This window comes from Hyperoodon ampullatus (genome assembly GCF_949752795.1).
Source record: "Hyperoodon ampullatus genome assembly, chromosome: 17".
NCBI lineage: Eukaryota > Metazoa > Chordata > Mammalia > Artiodactyla > Ziphiidae > Hyperoodon > Hyperoodon ampullatus.
In genome coordinates, this window is record NC_136930.1 from 557416 (window position 1) to 581052 (window position 23637).

At 42.5% G+C, this 23637-nt stretch overlaps 1 protein-coding gene across 2 annotated transcripts in view; it reads right to left on the minus strand.

Moving 5' to 3' along the window:
• The window catches only part of PRKDC (protein kinase, DNA-activated, catalytic subunit), a gene marked incomplete at both ends in the record, with an annotated part of 161579 nt that overhangs the window by 115190 nt on the left and 22752 nt on the right, over window positions 1–23637 (minus strand). For both annotated transcript variants that reach the window (XM_079722235.1, XM_079722234.1), the window contains 15 exons: window positions 179–286; window positions 4464–4616; window positions 5278–5441; window positions 6373–6463; window positions 8320–8426; window positions 15468–15627; window positions 15995–16114; window positions 16873–16959; window positions 17657–17816; window positions 18164–18279; window positions 19679–19828; window positions 21113–21238; window positions 21853–21902; window positions 22285–22453; window positions 23124–23288. In XM_079722235.1, coding sequence (XP_079578361.1) covers window positions 179–286; window positions 4464–4616; window positions 5278–5441; window positions 6373–6463; window positions 8320–8426; window positions 15468–15627; window positions 15995–16114; window positions 16873–16959; window positions 17657–17816; window positions 18164–18279; window positions 19679–19828; window positions 21113–21238; window positions 21853–21902; window positions 22285–22453; window positions 23124–23288 — 1926 coding nt within the window. The remainder of the gene's footprint in view (window positions 1–178; window positions 287–4463; window positions 4617–5277; window positions 5442–6372; window positions 6464–8319; window positions 8427–15467; window positions 15628–15994; window positions 16115–16872; window positions 16960–17656; window positions 17817–18163; window positions 18280–19678; window positions 19829–21112; window positions 21239–21852; window positions 21903–22284; window positions 22454–23123; window positions 23289–23637) is intronic.

The window sequence follows — 23637 nt, forward strand, 5'->3', positions numbered from 1 at the left end:
TCACTTAATAAACATAGCACCTTGTTCATTAAATGCCACCTCACCAAAATAAAAGAGATGATCCAATCTAGCTAGATGTTACATTTTGATACCTTGACAGGTAGCTTTTCTTAAAGTTCTGAGTATTGATCACATATAACCAGTTGATGGGAACGGCAGGAAAAGAACCATTACTCACCAGTATTGTTTCTAGTAAGGCAACAGTGTCCTGACTTTCAAATTTCTTATTGTTGGTGAACCAGTGAATCAGCTGCATAACTAGAGGTTCATACAGCTGCCTCGGCACCTGAAGGAGTAATAACATCAGAATTTACTTTTTTCATGTAAATTTTGTATCAGAGAGAGTTCCATTTATATGACAGGAGCAAAATTAAGCGTAATATTATTGTGGTTATATTAGTTTCCTTCTCTAGTTAAATTCTGTGACGAACGTGGTCTAACTTCTTCCTAAGAGTCTGGCAAAGAAAAATACGCATCCCCAAACTTACTGTTCCTCTAACGAGGAGGGCAATTAGGGTGACAGTGATGGATTTGATCATTCACCCTGATTAACCTGATCCTGAGTTGAACAGAAGGCATTCTGTTCACACCCCCGTGGGGACAAAGCAGAAGCCAGGTCAGCGTCCTCTGCATACAGACTTCCAGGCTGTATCACAGAACAAGAGTAGACGAGGCACTTCCCCCTCGGCTGCCAAAAGAAGGGAAACTAGTCTTTACTCCTTGGAGATGCGGGTTCTCACCCTAACCTTCTCAAATGTAAATACAGTCTCTCCAGGGCCCAGAGAGCCCTGTGGGTGTCTGGCTCCTACAATCCAGGGTGGCTCCCAGGCCTGGAGAGAAGTTTTACCGTCCTTTTGGATCAGAGCGATTTCCTGAGACAAATGGTTATGCATCTAACCCTCATTCTCTATGAAGAGTAAATGTTCACAGCCCGAGTGGAGGGGAACATTCCTGATCTTCACGTCTCACAAGGCTGGCCGTACAGGAGCACTGAGAAATCCAGGGGAGTTCTACTTCCCCGCTGATACTCAGCTTAAGAACAAAGCACGTGGTACGGACACCACATCAAAAATCACGTGAGGGAGGTCCCTGGCAGTCCAGTGGGGGACCATGTGCTTCCACTGCAGGGGGTGTGGGTTCCATCCCTGGTCAGGGAACTAGGATCCCACATAACGCCTGCTGCGGCCAAAAAATAAAATAAAATTTAAAAATAAAAAAAAAAAACACAAAAATCACGTGAAATGTCTGGGGCTCAGACCAAACAAGTTCTCTTGCACCTGTGTATTTCTCCAAAAAATATCTTTCTAAACTTTGAAGCAACTTTTTGACTTAAAGTAAAAGAATCTTACCTTTCAGTTTGGAAATTTAACCTGGTCTTAAAGCAACACTCTTTTTTTTTTTTTTTCCCCAAAAAGAATTATTTTGTATTCTTAGAACATAAATTATATATATGTACACACACACCATTTACAGAAAATGTAGAAAACCATCCAACTACAATCCTACATCCAAAAGGTAACCACTGTTAACATTCTAAACCACTGTTAACTCAGTATATTTTATTTATACACATTTAAATATATGTATACACGTGTGTAAAAATATACACTTTTGTAACCACTTTTCTGCCCCTTAATTTTGAATACTTTTCATGTAAATACATAGCTTATATCAGTGTCTTTATTAGATGCCTGCTATCTCATATATGGATAAACCATGATTCAGTTACCCAATCCTGTTGTTAGAAATGCAGTATGTCTGTCTTATACACACCACTCTGAACACCTCTCTGGACAAGGGCTGCTGTCCACACTCCCACCTGCCAGGACTCACAAGCCCCTTTCCCTACAAGCTTGGCAGCACTAAACACTGCCAATTTTTAAAATATTTGACAACTGCTGCAATCCATACCATTTTAATTTGAATTTCCTTGTTTACTAAAAAGGTTGAATATTTAAAACATATTTAATTGGCCATATGTACTTCTGTGTTCAAGAGCCGCCCATTTTTGTTCTTTATCCATTTGCCCATTTTAAAATCTTAGTATCTTCAGCACAATGTGGGAAAAAAAAAAATTTCCCTACATCATGTGTATGTCAAAACTGTGGGTTTGTGCCATTCAGTGGTTTTAAATACTTATAAAGTGAGAACTATCAATACACTAACAGTTTTCTTCCACAGATCTCCCTTCAATACCTTGTATGAAAATTTCCCTTTCTACAGAAACTGTATGGAAAGACACCTATAATGTAATGATAAAATCCAACCAAGTAGCAGAAATCACATTTTACATAAAAGAAAGCATTTTTGAATGCTATAATCCTTTTTATCTGTAAAACAAAATTTATATGTATGCTTATAAAAATTTATATAAAATTTATACATATGCTATGTTTTACAAAGATCTAGGAGTATTTTCACCAAACTTTCGGCAGAGGATACAGTGGCTTTTCCTGAGGAATAATGGTGGGAAAGGGGTGATGACGTGGAGGTTCACTTTTAGCATCATATGTTTCTATATTAATTAGTATATTTTACCAATGAAAAAGACCATCCCAATCCAAAGATACATGCAGACATGCTATAATTCATCACATTTTTCTATAATATTTTTAGAGTTTATTTTTCCTTCTAGATCTTTTTAATTTGAAATTAACCTCTCATATGTTAGTCAAATGCTATAATAGAATTTATTAAATGTTCCATTTCTCACTAACTTAAAAAAGCCCCTTTTACCACACATACAATATTTATGTGTACACATGGGTCCACTTGCCAACTGCCAGACAGTCCCACGGACATATCTGTGCACAAGTTCAACCCCATTATAATTAACGTGGCTTCTTCTTAATATCTGTTAGGGCAAGACACCCTTCAGTACCTGACCCTGCCAAAATTTTTCTTGGTTAGGCTCTAGCAATTATTCTTCCAGATTACTTTTGACGTTCAAAACGAAATTAATTCCGGGATTTTTGCTGGAACGATACCAAACTTACTGAACGATTTGGAAAGAGCTCGAATTTTTTCAATATTGATCCTTTTTTTTTTTGGCCACGCCGCCTAGCTTGCAGGATCTCAGTTCCCCGAGCAGGGATCAAACCTGGGCTACCTGAAGTGGAAGCACCAAGTCCTAACCACTGGACTGCCAGGGGATTCCCTCAATAGTGATTCTTCAGGTACACATCACTTTCATTTTGTATTCATAAAATATGTTTGCCTGGCATATTAAAGTTTATTCCTAGACGTTTTATTTTACTTCATTTTATTTTTTACACTGCGCCATGCAGCTTGCAGGATCTCAGTTCCCCAACCAGGGACTGAACCTGGGCCACAGCAGTGAAAGCTCAGAATCCTATCCACTAGGCCGAACTCCCCCAGACGTTTTATTATTATTACATTTTTTGATGCTGTTATGAATGCTATGTTGTAAACATATTTTCCAAGTGGTCAATGCTACAATAGAATATGAGACATATTAGAACACTGATATATGAGAATTCTATTTTGTAATTCATCAGCTTTCTCCTTTATTAATTCTTAGATTTATCAGTTGATACTCTGGGCTTTCCATATTTTTTTTAAACTATATTCAAAATAATAATTTTTTCCTTCCTTTCTCTGATGTCCCTGACCTCAGGGACCTCATGGCCTGATGAGAGACCCACAGGCTAACCAGTGCAAATAACTTAAGAAACACAGACGACCAAAGCACAAGGCAGCATCACTGCGTCATGGCTGGGCAGGATTTGGCTGTGATATTCAGGTAAACATTCTTCATCATTTTTTTAAAGACAAAATTAAACTATTCCTGATTTACCAAAACAAAATACCTTCTTGGCCTATATGAAGAGCATCGCTGCTTATGAAACCTATTTCTGTGGTAAATTTCCAGTTTTACCCCAAAATCCTATTTAATCATGGTGCATCTTAAGGCACTGCTGGATTGTATTTGTTCACATATATACTGAAGGATATTCCATCTGTATTTATAAGTGAGTTTTTCATTTAGTTTTCTTTTTTATGTGTGCACCCTTATATCAGGGTTCTGCCAGCTTCATAAAATAAAGAATTTGTCTTCCGTGTCCCAGCAGCAAAGGAGAATTCTGTCCAAAAAGCCACGAGGAAGAGATGACCTGCTGACATCTCCACGCGCCCCCGACTGCTGGCCACGGCCCCTCCTCTCTTCTTCACCCCTAAGTGACAGAGCCGGTAGCAAAATCAGCCTTAGGGGCTAGACTGTCGTAATTAATTCCTTAATCACTTAATTAATTACTCTCATCACTTAATTCCTTAGGGCCCATCCCTGAGGAATTAAGCCGGAGTCGGAGGGCAGGAGCCAGGTAGCAGGTTTTCCAAGACCCCAGAGTGGTCCCAACGTGCAGCAAGCTCTGACCACCACTGAACTAGACAGGACTGTGTAAAAAAATTCTGTAACTGTTTCAAATTCAAAGTCATGCACTTACCTGATCTACATCACATGCCAGTCGAAGCAGCACAGGAAAAGTGCGCTTATAGAGCTGGTACATGGGTGGGGGGCCCAGGCCACTGTCAGGCATCTGAGTGGCTTTTCCCAGCATAAACATGACAATGCTGTGCAGAAGCTCACAGGCCGCAACCTGAAACAGGCCAGGGGTCCAACAAAGGTTAAGAGCATTTTGAAATGCTACACAATGTAGCCCTTTAAAAAGGAAAACTTCTGCAGCAGATAACTATCCCACCCAAAAATAAATGAACTGGAAGTGGCACTTCTTGTTGTATAAAATTCATGCTTCCGTTCACTTTGATCTGGAGCCAACAGTGAAGAACTGAGATTTAAAAGATTTAGACATCAGGACTAATACATTCATAAGAAACATATTTCCATGCTGCCATATCACAGAACTCTGCTTCATGTGTTAGCACATTTTCAACTGTCACTTTCAGTAAATATATTTTTAAAGCACAAATTTTGGAAATGTACAGGTTAATATAAAGATTTGAGATTATCTGTTTCTAATCTCCCAGGCTGAAGAGATAATCAAGTACAGACTAAAAATCACTTTTCAACACCCTCTGTACTATTTTCTATTATGAAGAGTTCTGGTATATTAATGTTGTGCCAGGTTATCATCTATTGTTCAGATAATTTATGTTTAACTTCCATTTTCCAAGGACACATACTTCTGATAACTGAACAGTTTCCTGATTACTATACTAGAGAAAATACAAAATCCGTGAAACACAATATGTGTTTCCTAACGAATACACGTCTAACCACAGCAGGTGATCAGTGAGTACTTTGGTTTGTCTGTCAGCGGCCGAGAGCGCCAGCTCTGTGACGCGTGGCAGGAATGGGTCCAGGTGGATGATGGGCTTCATGTCCGCGAAGGGCACCGCGAAGCTGAGCCTCCTCTCTCTGTCCCAGGCCACACAGCGTCTGGCCCTCTCCTCGGGGGACACTGCTGTCAGAGAGATGCAGAGCGCTTTCGGTCAGTCCCTCCTCGCTCCAGGACAGCCCCTGGCTCACCCCTTCCTGCTCTGTTTACCACACGTGTACAAACCACCACGCACTGTTTCTGAATTTGACTTAAAGGCAAACCATTTTTAAACAAGTCTAATAGTCTGGAATGTTTAATTTCCAATTTCAGTAAGAGTTACTCTCCTGTGGAAAAATGATACATGCACAATACTTCAATTAAGTATCTCCTCTTTATAACACTTATTTTCCTAATACAGGCTCTGACTTCTGAAATGCCAAAATCACCAATACACTTAATATGAAATTTTAAAGGTAAAAATACCAATTTTTACTAATCAAAAATGCTAATTCCGGGCTTCCCTGGTGGTGCAGTGGCTGAGAGTCCGCCTGCCGATGCAGGGGGACACAGGTTCGTGCCCCAGTCTGGGAAGATCCCACATGCCACAGAACGGCTGGGCCCGTTAAGCCATGGCCACTGAGCCTGCGCGTCCGGAGCCTGCGCTCCGCAACGGGAGAGGCCACAATAGTGAGAGGCCCGCGTACCACACACAGAAAAAAAAAAAAAAAAAAAAAAAGCTAATTCCGATTAAAAACAACTTAAATTATCCAAATATTAAGGATATCAGGTTAAAAAAGATAACTTTGAACTCCTAACACAATGTTTAATATAAAGGTGCATCAAGCTAGATTCTGCTTCATAAAGGAAAAGACACCAGACCCCAGTGAGCGAGCACAAAGAACCCCACAGGCTGCATGGCACAGTGGAAGTATTCACTCCATCAGGCAAAACATGGCTCTTCATAATCTCACCTGAAAACACATAAATGACATATAGGAGCAAATATCAGAACACACCATGACCTGTATGCATCCAAATACATCCACGGGGTTAATGTGCTTTAAGGAAAGGTCACCTGTTATGAGGTTTTTGCTGATCTGTCCCCCAAGACGGCCAAGCACTTGCACGACCTGAACCCGTATTTCTTCTAAGGACAGCGCTTCATGCTGCAAACATGGTGACAAGTTAAACATTAGAGAGTCATGAGCTGAAAGAAAAACTGCTCTACCACCCTCTCCCCATTGTTGACGCCTCCAATGGCTCATCATATCCTACACGGCACTGCAGTTAATTTTACTGCAAATTCATGAAAAGAAGCCACATCTCTTCCAATTTTGCAGTTCGCTGTCCGTTTCCTAGACCATCGGTTCCAAAGTTTTGGCAAGAGCCTTTACACCCTTAAAAAATACTGAGGCTTCCCAAAGAACTTCTGTTTATGTAGGTGGTATTTACCAGTATTTATCATAAGTTGAAACTTAGATATTATTTAAATAGTTATCATTTACTTTAAAAACAATGAACCCACGACATGTTAACAAACGATACACTTTTAGGAAAAGTAACGATATATTCCAAATAAACAACCTCAGGCAAGTGGTACTGTTTCCCATTTTCAAATTTGTGACAGACTTGTTGTTGGGCTGTAACTGGGAAAGGAAGAGTATTTTAATAGTCTTTCTAGATAACTGGGGGTTTTCTCTGATACGGCTCCAAAACTGAAGTGGAAGTTTCTTAAAGGTTAGTCACAAAGTGGAATCTGAAACCACATCAGTGAAGATTATGTAGTCACTACATTAAAATCCATGGGCTTCTCTTGCTCTCTGTGGATTTTCACCCACACACGATTTGGGAACATAATGTACTGTTCATCTGAAAACAATGGTTCCCTGGGTCATGCAGATCTTCCACATGTTGATGCATTTCACTGTACATGTGAAAATATCACAGTTGTTAAGTACTGAGAAGCTGCCCAGCTCATGATGGTTACAAGTCTTCCAAAATTTTAATTTTCACTTAAAAGCTTGAATTTTATCACTGGCAACCAATACTCTCAGAAGTTTTCTTTGAAGTGACAGGCTCGCTCTCTGTCTTGGAGAAAACGCCTGCCAGACACTGAGCAGCCAGGCTGTCTACCCCAGTAACAACGGCGTTCACAAGGGAAGGGCTGCTCGGCGCACCCCTGAGGACAACCGCCAGCACCCCTGCTCCAGCACACGGGATGGCACACAACGTGTGCTCAAGAGTCGAGGCTTAAGGAGGCGCTAGGGAACCAACGCACCACCCACCACTGCACAGTGCAAACGTTGACGTGTGAAAATACTGACAGTTCTGGCCTTGCACCCGGGGACCCCAGGGTCCACCTAGGTAGGGAAACGGGGTCCTGTGTCTGTAAAGAAATGTGCAAAACTAGAGGCGCGCTCAAGTAACTTTACCTTCCTTTACTTATATGTGATAAAATAATTTAAAACCTTTAGACACCATTTCTAGTTTCACCCAGGTCTCCCAATCAAAAGCTGTCAAAAATATCAAGATGGGAGGAATTTTCCCTAGAGCCTGCAATATCAGTTCTAGATATTAAAAGTTTTTCAAATTTCCTTTTTCACATCATACTTAAAAATATTTTCCCTACACTAACTCAATTTTCTCTATTTACCTCATTTTTATCTGTCACATTATGTGCTACATCTAAAAAACTGGTCTCAAGAAATTATCACTGGAAAAAAACCATAAAAACTGCCATGAACTGAACTTGACAATATGTATTTCAGATTTAATCAGTAAATGAGTTAATCTTACATATCCATAATATCACTACTCCAATTGCTTATTCCAAACAAGAAAACAAGACAATAAACCTGTTAACATAGTTTACATTTTTACTGCTAAATATATGTTGAAATTATTTCTATATTGTACTCTGATATGTAAGAACTAGTAAGAACTATAGACTTTTACTTTTCACAAGCATTAGAATCTGATCTCTCCATTATTTAAGGTAAAGAAAATACAAGGGATTTCTTACTGATGAAACGTTCTTTGTCCTTTTCAGATGCTTTAACACATCTCTAGTAAATCCTTTCTGGGCGGCCCGAGAGAGTGCTGACACTTCCCAGTTATTCCTGGTCTCATCTATCAACAGTAAACAAAAGTCAATTTTAAACAGCACTCATTCATTTATTTAATTAATACAAGGGAAAACACACTACGCTGCTATAGAGAAACACTGAAATCCTAATTTAAAGTGAGATTAAAGATGAAATTTCTAGAACAACAATATTAACAGCGTTGTCTTAGTTTTAAATACCACTGCTGACTAAAAGAAACATGGTTCCTTGGAGAAGTGGCTGACTCCCAGTCTGGGTAGACTGTGCTGGTGAGAAGCGCCAGGAGGGGGCACTGCTCGGGGAGGGGCGCGCTCCCACGGGTCCCACACAAGTCACATCTGGGACAGGCTGAGCACAGACATCAGTGGGAGCAGGAAAGGGCTGGACCCACTGAGAATATAAGAATCCACAAGTCCCTCCTGACAGGCAGAAATAATGGGTGAAAAAAGTTATTTCTCACCGTAGAGTGCCAACTAGATAAAAGGAATCATGGAGCTGGAACATCGCCACTGTGCCACTTTTACAGTAATAATCACCTCAGAAGAATCACCAATGGACAGACACTAAAACCATCACGGTGTGACATCCCTGGGAATCAGAACACTTACAGCAGTGAAGGAGCTGCCATTCGACAATCATTAACTTCTACAGAACTTGCAAGTTTAGCACAAAACTTTCCCTCCCGAACCACTTCATGGTAAGGTACCAATCTGACGCCACCACCCCTGAATGGTGTGGGTCCTAAAGGACCCGGTCCTACATGACAGCCATGCTACTACCCAGAGCAGGACAGAGTGTGTCCTAAAGGACCCTGTCCTACGTGACAGCCACACTACAACCCAGATGAGGATGCTGAGCTGCAGACGTAGCCCACATTCACCCCCACCCCCAGTCAGGCTCCAGTCGGCCCTAACAACGTCTTAGCTTAGAACCACAGGTTACACTTAGTTGTCTTGTCTTTTTCATCTCCTTTAAGTGAAACAGTTCTTCAGTTTCCTGGAGTTTCATGACTTGGACATTTACAAAATTAGATGCCTCCAACTGGGTCTGTCTAATGCTTTCTCAGGACTGCGTTCAGGTTATAGAAACCATTTGTAGCGTCTTGCTAGTCCTTTATTAATAAAACCTTTGGCACCTGCTCACTTTCTCTCAGTGGAGTCACACTTACTTCTCCCAGTGCTGAGACAGCCTGGGAGGACCCTCACAGGGGCTATAACCCCAGCACACCTCTCCTGGCCCCCAGAAGTGAGACCCGCTGACGGCAGAGCCGGACTCCCCTCTGCTTTCTGTTTCTCTAGTTCCCCTTCCATCTGTGAGTCTGCGGTGCAGGTTTGCTCACACCCCATGAGCTAGGCCCCGGGTGGGAACAATCACTAAGAACTGGGGTTTTGGTCTTGGACCTTCTGCAGGTGGATATTAGAAATCTACCCTCTGGTGGCTCCAGATGAAAAGAGGATCTGGTTTTTATTTTGGCTTTATTAAAATGTTTTGGAGCTCAAATTAGTTAAGAATTTTGTACACTGGGAAAAACAACTCTCTGATATGTGGACTGGTCAAGTGTTTTATCTGTGTCTATGACTCAAACTGCAGAACTGAAGCCATAAACCCTCATGTGTCTGTGTGTCACCTAAGCCCTGAATTGAGAACAACCTGACTTCTCCTTTTGAGTGTGCTGTTCTCCTGTATTTGGAAAGTATTAAGAAATTAGATTATTAAGTCTCTTAAAGGAGCTCTGTTCTTATTTATACAGATAAATAAGCTTATATAAAATGAATATTCCTAAAATTATCTGAAAATAAAAAAATTGGACTTATAATGCTTTAAATGTGCCAAACTTTAAAAAAATGCTATAGTCACTAACTCAGAAGCATTTCAGAAATCCATATTCACATAATAAAGGCACATCTTCGGTAAATGAGACAAATTTCATGATTTTAGTTTACATAAATGTGTTTTCCTATCAGAGTTAAGGACAATACAAGCATACATCTTATTCTACCTGGGTTTGTTTTTCCTATACTTATTTATATACTTATTATACTTATTCAGGCTTACAAAGGCAATAAGCTAACATCACCTCTCATTACATTGTTATTATGGTACAAGACACACAAAACAACACCACCAACCATCTGCAGAATTTTTTCTTCATCACAAACAGCCCTACATAACTTTTTTTTTTTTTTTTTTTTTTTTTTGCGGTATGCGGGCCTCTCACCGTTGTGGCCTCTCCCGTTGCGGAGCACAGGCTCCGGACGTGCAGGCTCGGCGGCCATGGCTCACGGGCCCAGCCACTCCGCGGCATGTGGGATCCTCCCGGACGGGGGCACGAACCCATGTCCCCTGCATCGGCAGGAGGACTCTCAACCACTGCGCCACCAGGGAAGCCCCCTACGTAACTTTTAAGATCATGATAAATGCAGTAAGTTTATGTTCAACTAAACTGAATCACTGGACAAACTTTTTACTTCACCAGTAATTACGTTTTGTAGCATGTCAACTGGAAGATAATTTCTATGGTCTGCAGCCTTGAAACCTTGGACTGAGTTGATTAGTAAATAATCACTGGATACCCACGTAATTTCTAAGTAAAACAGAATACCGAAACACTGATTGCTAAGCATCATTTTTTTTTTTCTGGCTATGCTGCGCAGCTGGTGGGATCTTAGTTCCCCAACTGGGAATTGAACCCAGGCCCCCTGCAGTGGAAGCGCCAAGTCCTAACCACTGGACTGCCAGGGAAGTCCCACTAAGCATCATTTCTAAGTCTGTGTGCTTCTGTTTCCTGCTTTCTAGGCCATGAGGAGATGAGGCATGCTGTGTGTGGTGCCATGCGGGATGGATGCGGCTGCAGGCGGGTGTCACGTGTGCTCACAAGCTCCGAGCCTGAGAAACTCCAAGACCTCAGCAGACACTTCTCAAAACCATCCACTCCACGTTTTCTCAGTCCAAGAGAAGTTTGGCAGAGAGTTGTAACTGATAAGCGGATGAGGCTGCAGTAGAAGTAAGAGGGCATGCTTCTGACTTTCAAGGAGGGTGAGCTGCTCTGCTGCTCACGAAGCAGCGAGTCTTGGCTTCTTGGTGTCCGGCCGTCTTTCCACAACTGGGACTTACTAACAGCTCACAGATTTTTGCTTTTGTGGGTTACAACTAGCAACAGTCAGCATACTGGAAGCAGAACTATTTCTGTAAAGACCTACTGATCTATTTGAAGACCACATGTTAACACACATGACATCTTAGTATTCCTCTGAAAACAGTTGGATCTTATGGACTCCCTGGGAGACCCACTGTTTCACGTTGTGTCAGTGGGTCCCAGAACATGACAAAACTTGGAAAGTGTAACACCTGAGTCTGAGAAGAGGCTATGAAACGAGTTACATTCTTAGCAAAGTTCACTCAGTCTTAAAGGACGTGCTTCTCTGCCTTACTGATCAATGCCTTTGTCTGTAATGGGCAAAGTTACTCTTTACTTTCTGTGGAATCCACAAGGGAGCAAGGCTTGAGTCTTACTTATCAGAAGCACTTTGAGCGAAACGCTCAGGCCTTGCACCTCTGTCACAAGCGGCACAGAGTGGCACTGGGCTCTCAGCAAAGCACATAAGCAGGCATGCTGTCCACTGGCCCCACTGCTGGCCAGCAGGCGGACGACCGTCTGCCAGGGTCTCCACTGTAAAGCTGCCATCTGCACCCTTGGTGAGTAACATGCGTTGTGGGGTGAGGTAGGCAGGATTTTAAGGTAGCCCCATGAGCCTCCCCGGTGTTACCCCCGTGACTGTGTTCCCTTACACAACAAAGGCAGGTCTAATCTAATCACACGAGCCTCTTAAAAGCAGAGTTTCCTCCAGCGGATGCAGGAGGAAGGGGCACAGACTCAGAGCCTAAGGCTTCAAGGCGCACCGCTGGCTGTGAAGGTGGACGGCCAAAGGCAAGGGGCGGGTGAAGCCGGGACCACCAGCCAGCAAGGAAACGGGGCCTCGGACGCCGCCGACACCCTGCAGGAACCTGAGGGCCCTCCCGAGCGCCCAGAGAAGGGCCAGGCTGGCCCAGCCGGCCCCGCGCAGAGGAGCGGCTAAGCCCGCCTAGGCTTCTGACCCAAAGGACGGGGAAACGACAGATGGCGCTGCAGCCGCTGGCCCTGTGGTGACTTGTTACACAGCGAGAAGAAGCACACGACGAGGCTTTCCGTTTACTCGCTGACTTGTAACTGTACACATGCAAGAGTCCTACACGATTCAGTGGATCACGATCTCTTTCTGGGAAAATCTGCCTTGATGCTCAGATTATCCCAAGTTGGCCCGTGACATTTCCCATCATTCTCTGAACACTTCCTTGATTTCTGCATGTTTCAGAAAACACAATATTCTAGGTTCCTCTTGTACTTTCCCTGTCCAGGCTGGAAGCAGCCATTTCTCCAAAGCCACAACCTGGGCACTGGTTTGCTCGCTGCTACAAAGGTACCACTAGCCCCAGGCAGCCCCTTCCAACCGACAGAAGGACAACAGGTGTGCACGTTACACGTTCCACTTCACCCACCCACACACATGTGCGGGCGCCTGTGCACGTGTGCAGAAGCAGTGAGGCCCAGGACGGGAGGCAGGGTCCTGAGCTCACGCCCGGCCCGATCCCTGAGGCCCTTTAGCTCTCTCTCTCTCCCCTCATTGTCCTTGATCCAGCTGTTAATGTGGCCGACGTCCCGTATGCCGCCCTCCTCGCCTGCCTGGACACCCTGACCCACCGGGGGGCCCCCGGTGCCCACCCTCCTCGGCACCGACCACTGGAGAAGGACCTCACGGGACTGACCTCACTGGGAAGACAGCCACTTGCAATCAGAGAACGGAGCAGCTCCCGCTAACCACAGGCCCATGGGCATGTCCATGACGGCACCACCTGCCATCGGTCCTGGGAGCCCCTCAGGTGAGAGGACATCAGACAAGCCCAGCTGGAAGGACCTCCTCCCAGATCACGGCCCGCAACCTTCAACAACATCAACGTCACAAGAACTGTCCCACACTAAAGGACACCCAGAAGCACGACAACTAAACGCAAGGCCCGGACCGAATTCTGGCCCCGGAAGAACGCGGCTGAAAGCAGAGCTACGAAGGAGGTTAATGGGGCAGCCGAGGAATGTGCCCACGGGCTGCAGAGGAGGAGAGTGAGGGGTCCATGGCACCCTTCCTGACTTGGACCACGACGACGCTGGGGTCATGCACAGGAAACACACTTCACAGTATTCAGGCATACGTGTCTGTGAGGCCCGCAACTTACTCACAAAAGGTTCGGGAAAAAACATCACGTATAAACACACACATGTATTATCACACAAGGCAGAGAAAGCACATACAGTGACAAAGCAAGTGGGACAAAATGTAGCTGCCAAACCTGCATAAAGAGCAGATAGGAGTTCTTTTCACTATTAATGCAACTGCTCTGGAAGTTTAATATCATATCAAATAAAACATTACTAAAAACAGTCTTTCGGGTTATGGATTTTCTGTTGTTAGTTTACCACTCTCTGCTTTGCCCTAGGTTTTCCCTACCTCCCAATCACCTGGAGAACAACGACTTATCAATAACTAAATTCTCTGCTTGAAGGACCACAGTAACGTCCCACATTAACTGAAAAGAAATACAAACCTTTCCAATGAGCTAACAGAACTAAATTCAAAAAAGCAAATGAAAGGACCACAAAGACATCTGCTAACAGACATATTCAATTCCTTCAACCACATCCACGTGTTTTCAGTGAACTACTCAAACAGCAGCACTCCTTATAAGAAGTGAACTTCAAAAGCCTAAAGAAGATACAAACATCAACTAGTTTTTTTCCCCTCTAAATACTTATCCCCAAACTGTGACTCTTTCTTCATGAACTCTGAATATGCATCGAGGTGTCATAAAAACCAGACACAGTGAATGGAATCTGTCAGACACTTTTCATTTACGGTTTCTAAACCAACAGTATTTAAGCTGAACAATAAAATAATGATTTACGTAGATGGAATTTTACAAATTAACACCTGATTTTCTACTTTGCTGGCAGGGGCATTTCAATTCTTACCAATATTTCAGGGTACTTCTCCAACATGAACCCTTCTTTTTACTCATCTATCTGATCACAATGTCCATTTCCATTCTGGTTCAAGGAAATCTGACCCCCCTCAGTTCTACATACTACTTTTCTTGGCTAGTACAACTTTGGCCTGGGGACTTCCCTGGTGACACAGTGGTTAGGAATCCACCTCCCAACGAAGGGGACACGGGTCGAGCCCTGGTCTGGGAAGATCCCACATGCCGCGGAGCAACTAAGCCCGTGCGCCACAACTACTGAGCCTGTGCTCTAGAGCCCACGAGCCACAACTACTGAAGCCCCCGCGCCTAGAGCCCGTGCTCTGCAACAAGAGAAGCCACTGCAATGAGAAGTCCGCACACTGCAACGAAGGGTAGCTACTGCTTGCTGCAACTAGAGAAAGCCCGCACACAGCAATGAAGACCCAACGCAGCCAAAAATAAATAAATTAATTTTTTAAAAACCTCCGATCCATTAAAAAAAAAAAATTTTTTTTGCCTGGCCAGATGAATTTTTCCTTTGAATCTTTTCCCAAACCTACTTCTTATACGACAATTCTTCTGAACATTAGTACTAAATCAGTTATATCTGAAACACTGATAAAAAATCGGGTGAGATTAGGTCAAAATATAAAATTACTATTGGATTTCCTTATAGTTTTAATTCCTGTTTGATTTGTCAAACAAAAGTTTCTTTGCAAGGCAGTGTGTTAGAATCTATAAGGAGTTCGAGATATTTAAGACTGACCTCTTGCCCTTGAAGGTTTTATAAATCTTGGTAGGATACAGGTGACTAAAATAAAAAGTAGGTTTAATACCTCAGTTATACTTATGTCCCAATTATATTGAAATGAATTGGGGAGATCACAAAAATATCAAACATATTTTGAATATGTTGGGTTCAAATTTCAGAAGTTGCAAAAATGAAATATGTAGTCTTATTATGGTTATTACATTGCCATTTTAAGATACACGTCAAAATTCTTCTAAACCTTACCTGATAAGGCTGAACTTTTCAGATATCCATCAAGGCTGGGTAAAATGTCCTTATAATAGGGCTGAATTACACGTTTGCCAATGTAAACTGACCATTCTTCTAGGGCATTCAGGCCGATTTCTGCCAATGGGGTATAGCTCAGGCCCAGTTTAAAAGCCATCTGTATGTGAGTACAAACAAGGTAATGAAACACAAGGAATATGAGATTCAAAGAGGGTTTCTAACGGCAAGCCTTTCCTCTGCTGGAACCAGACAGGCTGGAGGGAAGGGTACACTGAGGCCCTCTCAGGAAGGCCTGCCAGGGGTGTCACTGCACACCTGCAGCACAGGGAGGGCTGAATCCTCACCCCCCACCCCCAGGGGCCCTCAAGAGAGGCCCAGCCAGGGTCCCTCCCCAAAGCTGCTCAGTGGCAGAAGCAGAACATGAACCGGGGTGCCTGACGGGTGAGCGCCTGCTGTGACTGCCATGCTTTCCAGGAAACAGGACACTGCACGAGAGATGCGTCTGCTCAGGACGATGCACCCACCTGCAAGGCAGGGACATAGGCTCTGACATCAAGTGCGATGATGTCATGTGGCAGGGAGAGGACAAAGGTCAAACAGGAGGCCAGGAGTTCATCTTTGTACTGCTTCATTTTAACTGACACCTTAGCAAGAAAGACGACAAGAACATCAGTGCTGCGCATCTGAAGAGAGCCTTCGATTTCACAATCAACTACGAGATACCCTATTCGCAAATAGGGAAAATGATCACGGGGCCTTTATCTGACACAGCCGCGTTCATTTAAAAATTAAGCACTGATTTCCAGGAAAAGTTCATTTGTTGAGTACTTAATTCCGATTATGTGGAAGAGCTAAAGAATCTATTAACTTTGAGTTGTCATCACTCAATCTTAAGAAACCTCAGGGGACTCTGGAAGCACAAAGATTTCCTCTGTTAGTGATTTTAACCCCTTAATCCCCACATGGATTAAGCAGCCCATTTTTAAGTAATTAGATCATTTATGATCATTAGGATTTTTTCAACATAAATTCGTTTTTTTTAAACATCTTTATTGCAGAATTAATTGCTCTATAATGGTGTGTTAGTTTCTGCTGTATAACAAAGTGAATCAGCTATACATATACAAATATCCCCATATCCTCTCCTTCTTGCGTCTCCCTCCCACCCTCCAATCACCCCCCCCAGGTGGTCACAAAGCACCAGGCTGATCTCCGTGTGCTGTGCGGCTGCTTCCCACTAGCCATCTATTTCACGTTTGGTAGTGTATATACGTCCACGCCACTCTCTCACTTCGTCCCAGCTTCCCCTTCCCCCTCCCCGTGTCCTCAAGTCCATTCTCTACGTCTTACATTCCTTTTAAAATAACCCATGACAAAACTGGATAAATCATTTGAAAATTACCTCTTTACCAAATTTTGCAAACAAAGCAAAGCAAAAAGACTTTTCTGGGTCCTCAGGAGACTGTTTCTGACTCTTTGGACCAACACCCTGTCAAATAAGACGAATTAGTTCGGTGAATGATAAGCAGGTAATCCTGTGCCCTAATCCGGCAGTTCCCAGCCTTCCTTCCAAGGGGAACCGTTTTCGTGTTGCTCAGGCCTCATGCAGGGCGGCAGGGAACTCAGCCCTGGAAGCGTTTCAGGCGGAGGCCAGCGAGACACCGGGTGGGAGGCGGGAGAGGCTTGCCGCTCAAGAGCCACGGCCTGGGTCCGCTCCCTGTCCCAGCGTTGTGAGGCGCACACCTGTGGGCTGAGACACTGCTCGCGCCCAGAGCCCCCAGACACCAACCCGGTTACTCTCCAACCTCACGGGCCACCAGATCCCCTGGGCAGCCTGGGCAAAGGCTGCGAAGAAGCGGCCCCGAGTTTCTGACGAGGTGAGCCTGGAAAGGGCACGAGTGATGCTAGTGATGCCGGTCCCAGCACCCAGCACCCCATCAGAACCCCTGCAGAGCCAACGTAAGCAGCCAGGTGTTGTGAATCAGAACAGAAAATGCTACTGGCTAAACTTGAAAGAGTGTCATCCAATTGCCACTCACATTATCAGTCTTTCAAAACAGAGATAATAAAAGTAGTAGACTTTAAAACTGCAATATGCTATCATGTCGCATTTTAGAAGGTATTTATACACACTCACGCAACCTAAGAAACACAGGAATATTCAGTGTCCTTCAAAAAACACTTACCTCAAGATATTTTATTTTCTTGGCATTTCTCACAGCAATAGATAGCAATTTGTAGAAACCACTAATGAATGGCAACCGTGTAGACTGCAGAATTAATTCATAGGCAAAGGAGCATACCCATGGCTCAAAAAGTTCTACATGTTTCTCAGGAAGAATCTCCCTATAAAAACAAATGTAAAGCTCAATGTAGAAATTCTCATCATATACTATTTTTATTCAGCTTTGAAATTATAAGTGACATAATCAAAACAAAATCATAATCTATGATTCCATTATATATCATTTTCAGGTATATCTATATTCCTTGTTTTCCCCACCTGAGGATCTTTTAAATGTATTTTTTTTTAAAAAGATAAATCTCAGCTGCTACATTTAAATATATTTTAAGTTTCATACACGCAATTTCAGATTTTAAGTCCTACTATTTCATTTCTTATATCTACATTCCTATATTACAGCCAATAATTGATAATTTCCACTCTTAAACAAATAGCATTTCTTAAATACCTGCAAAATTCCACCAGGTTGATGAAAGCTGAAAAATCTTTAGGTTTAGCCGGATGCAAGTTAGCAGCTGGATCTGAAGTCGGGCTCACCCAAACACCAGCAGCATCATTTTCATCCTTAAAAATTAATGGTACCAAAAAAACACTGTAACAGTCAACCATTCAACAAATGACACAGCAAGTGACTCCACAGCCAAGTCCTGAGTCTTTGAGGAAGGAATGCAAAAGTGAGGAGGTACAGACGGGCCTCGGGAGCTCACAGTAGGATCAAAATGACGGGACCCACAGAACACGCAGCACGGGAAGCCACAGGGGACACTGACGGGGGAATAAAGGTGCACACACAGAAAGACAGGGTAGGTGGGGACTATAACTTCTGCACAGGAGCAGTGGTACCGGACAGAGGCAGAATCTCATAACATAGAAAGGATCAGTAATGACGTGTAGGTTTCAAAATGAGAAACAGAGGAATAGTTACTACTATTAGGTAATACAAAAATATTAACATATTCAGTTTGTGTTTCAGATTCAGGTGGAAATGTCAAGGGCAGGCTGGAGTCTAGACCTAGTTGGGAAATGCTAACCTCAGAGGCGACGGCTGACCCGGCGGACAGCGCAAGGGGAGCAGAAGACAGAGACTAGGACACGTGCTCCAAGAGCAGGTGTGTGGCCAACAGTCTCAGGGAGTCCCTATGGGCATGTTTGTTTATGAAATTATTTTAGATGTGAATAAATAAAAAGCCTTAAAGAGCAACAGACCAGCCCCCAGTGTCCCCTTCAACCTGTGTAAAAGCATCACGAGTGCAGCCAGGTTGACGAGGCCCAGGGCCCACCTCTGCCCCTGCAGGAACCCCTGACCCAGTGGCCTCGGGCTCGGCCGTGGAAGCCAACAGGCAAGTCGACTGAGGGAACCACGGGCTCAGCAGTGAACTGAGTGTGTTCCACAGAATCCACGCCCACTGACTCTAGCCTCATCACCTGAGTGTCTTGTGATGAGGACGCCTCAGAGCGGACAGCAGCTCTGAGCCGGCAGTTTCACGCTAGGTCCCATCTTTGAGCCAGCCAGGAAAACAGTGCAAGAACACAGGAGCAGGGGGTCTTCCCTGTCCGCCCTGGCCTACCTTCTACTGACTCCAGAGCACAGAGCTTGGAGTCTCCTCGGGTATCAACCAGAGGAACGTCAGGTTTCCCGATCCTACTGCAAAAGGCCGCCTCTACACTAAGTAAGACTTGACTCTGCTATTGCTGAGGAATGAGGAACAATCCTTGTACAACTTTTTCCAAAGAGTTGCTTTAACTTATTAAAGATATAAACTACTATCTAGCAGTTTTGAATAATCTAGAACAGAATATTTTCTACACATTAGGCAATGCAAATAAAAAAGTATCAATGACACGTATTAATGCTGATAAACCAATTTCCTGCGATCTCTACAAGTGTGAGATTTGCTCATACTGCAGCACGCAGAGTTAGCACAAAAAGGATGCAAAATTATTACTGACAAGATCTTCTAACCTCTTGTTCCCCAACACTCTTTTTCAGTGTAAGATCCAATTTCTCAATAATCTTCAAAACTGATTTTACAAATTCATCATAGAGCAAACGATTCAGACTTGGAAGAGAAGAATTCACAAAGAGAAATGCTTCATCTGCTAAAAGAGAATCCTTAAAATAAAGAAAATAATAAATTTCAACATACTGTGCAAAAAAGTATCAGTACCAGTATTAAATAAGCATTATGATACATAAAGATATATACGTATATTCAGGTATTATGGAAACTCCTGTGTAAACTATAGCAGATTTACCTCAAAGTTTTCAAGCTGGAAAATGTAGATTCCTTCCTAAATTATTAAGACAATACCCTTTCAGTTAGATACGACTTACGCAGTCATGTAACAAACACAAACAGTAGTAAATGAGAAGATTTAGGCCAATCCTTGTCAAAGTATTTACCACATTAATGTGTGAGTGTGTGTGTGTGTGTACACACATCTGTATACTATACATGTTGTGTCTATGTGCACATGCACATGCATGTACATATGCACATATACACGTGTGCACATATAAATACACATGTACTCACACATGCATGCATACATATGTATAAATATATATCTATTCTCAGAATGGATTTAAAGTATTATAATCTATTATTTCTTTAAAACTGAAATATTGTACCATTCCAAAAATACGGACCAATTACTCTGCCTTTACTCAAATAGTCTATGAAACTTAACCTCAAAATGTATCTAACATCACATATAAGAAAACATATTTTAGGTAAAATTATTAACATTGCTATACTATTTTGCCTCAATAAGAAAAACTCCTAAGATTTTTCACAGGATAGGAACCATCTACTGACAAACACTGCTTTTCCTAGGCTATGAATGCTTTGTCAAAGACTATGTTAAACGGTGGCCAGAACGTGGCTTAGAGCAGACACCGCTGAAACACCTGCCAGAAACGTAGGAGGCGTGATTCTAACCGTGAGAAACAGCCGTGCACCCATCTCCTTCGTACCTACTACATCAACCGGATTTACCTTCAGCTTTAGCAAATAAAAAGAGCACATCTCTCCCGTGGTGATAACACTGCCTGCCATGTTCTTTTTAGCCACCAGCCTGGGTCTGTTTGAAAGAACAACTCTGCACCAATTACACTATGTATGCTGCTTCTTAAGCTAAAATGAGGACTCAGCTATGGTAATTCATTAATTTTAAATGAGTTCTATGATTTTGTTCCTTTTATTTGATTTTTTTCAAATCTCACTTTAACTATCCTAACTTACACTGTTTTCATTTTTCATTACCTGAAATACTTAAAAAAACCCTATTGAAAGTTAGTAAAATATACTTCTGAAATAATTCTTAGGTGTAAAACTATGGAGACTAATAAAGAGGAACTAAGGTACTTCTGTGGCTTTAAAATGGTCGTTTTTACCATCATCTGGTCACAGCTCAGGAGATTTCTAAAAAGATCCAAATAGTCTTTGTACGTGGGCACTCGCCATTTGCCGGTTCTAACTTCCCCTGACACACGGTAGTCCTCAGACTCAGGCTCAGCACCCTGGTGGGAAGACAAACATCCAACATTGAGGACAGATCAGAGAACGAGCAGCACTGCTGCACTTTCACTTTCTGATGTCATAATTCTCTAAGCTAAAACAGTCACCAGCTGGAGACTCTTAATTTGTTTGAGGAAGATAGTATATTATGAAAGCATAATAAAAAAGCTGGAAAAATCACAATTTTCTAACTAGGACTAAAACAGTGATGCACTAACAAGTGTTTTAAAACAATATCCAAGATATGTGTTATGAATAATTTACCTCAACTTCTTATACAGATCTCTCATCTCATCCTATTTCCTGTTAACTTAAAGTTTCTAAGACATGCCTCCCATAATATACCTAAGTATTTTGTCCTACAGCTTAGCTTCAAGAGAAAAAGATCCCTTTTTGTAAAAATGTATGTATAGTAGTAAGGTTATGTTTAAGGATGTCTCATAACCATCACCGGAAAAAGTACTTAGGTATTACAGCCTATACTTTTCAAAATGTAGCTAAATGGCTAATAACAAAAAAGCCACTTTTGTATATTTACAGACTAAAAACTCCAGCAACATCTTTAGCTTTCAAGATGACAAAAGACTAACTTTCAAATCATACATTCAGAATTTACCTTTTGAAGGATCACTGGTTTAGAACATATTCTGATTAAACCTTGATGCACTATAAAAAGAAAATGAAAACAAAAAAGAAAAATACACTGAAAAATATAACCACTCAATGAAAATGACAGCCATTATCTTTTTGAACATAACTTACCTCTCAAGTTTTTCTCTAAGTTTGGTAATATCTTTAGTTTTAATTTTTTTCTTTTTTTTCTTTAGTTTTAAATTTTAGACTATTAAGATTCAAAAGCAAAAGAAAGAGGGAAAAAAATTCAAAAAATGGATAGAAAAAGGATATTTTGGTCCACTGAAATACTAGGTGTTCTCGAAGAGGCATCAAAAGATACAAAAGAATTTGGCAACCAGATGTTCTTTATATCAAACAACATGTTAAGTATTACCCATTCATCGTCCTCAAAACAAGTGAATTCCAAACTCACCCATGGTACTAATGCAATTCCAGAGAACTGGTCCTTTTTCTGCCAAGGCCAGGAAAACTTTCACTATGGCTTTGCAACACACCAACTGCATTTTTGGACTGTACTGGGGGAAACTGTCTATCTGCACGACCACGAGGTGCTCCAGAACTGGCATGTGCACCTCAGGAACCTGCCAGAAAGGAGAGCACACGAACAGCTAGGGCAGGCAATGAATAACTACAGGGACCATACAGACAGTCACAGTAAACACGACGCCATTAGACACGTATCAGATGAATGAAAAACCAGGATTATTACCTATTCTGCTAACTTATTGTTGTGATTGTCTAAAAAAAAATCAGAGTAACTGTCTAAATGATACTTAAGGTGCAATTCTACCCCAAGCAGCAATCTTAATCTTTTAGAAAGATAAAAAGTAACAAATAATTTTTCCTACTTTGGGAACAAAAAGTCAAGTTGCATGACAAAAACCATACCGATACAAAATACTAGCTAAAAATGTCACCTTGGGGACTTCCCTGGTACTCCAGTGGATAAGACTCCATGCTCCCAATGCAGGGGGCCCAGGTTCAATCTCTAGTCGGGGAACTAGACCCTACAGGCATGCCACAACTAGGGAGCCCGCCTGCTACAACTAAGGAGCCCACGTGCCACAACTAAGACCTGGTGCAACCCAATAAATAAATATAAATAAATAAAGATATTAGGGAAAAAAAGGTCACCTTGACCTCAATGTGCCCGTACTGAATGCATATTAACCTGCTACACCATCAAATTACCTGAAGAACTGAGGTAAAATAGTCAAAAGTGTGCTCCGTTTAATCAACTATCTCACTCACCGTATCAAGGTGAAGCAAGACACTGGCAACAGACTGGAGGAAGCTGGGCATCTGGTAGACGTGGTCCTCGGCAGTGTCCGTCTCGGTGAGGAACAGCTGCCGGCAGCGCTGAACAAGCTCCACGAACATGAAGCCAACGTCTTCTGCGTTTATAACCTTGCAAGGCTTTAGGGAAAGAAAACAAGCCTCTGTCAACCTTACCAACCTCAAAATAATGGTGTTTAAGGTGTCGTGTTAAGCCGTGTTGTTATAAACTGAATGTTAACAAGCTTTTTAATGGAGAAGAAATACAGATACAAAATACAGTGCATGTCCTAAAGATGCTTTCTGAAAAATCTGTAAGTACATTCTGAACAGTTATTAACACACAACACACCTATTGAACCCTGTGTTCTAGGCACTGGGAAGATGAAAGTCATCAAAGAGAACTGGGCGCAGGCCCTGCCCAGAGGCCACTCGCCCAGAGGAAGAGGCACAGCACACGGCAGCCGGAGGCACCTTCCTCACTCACGCC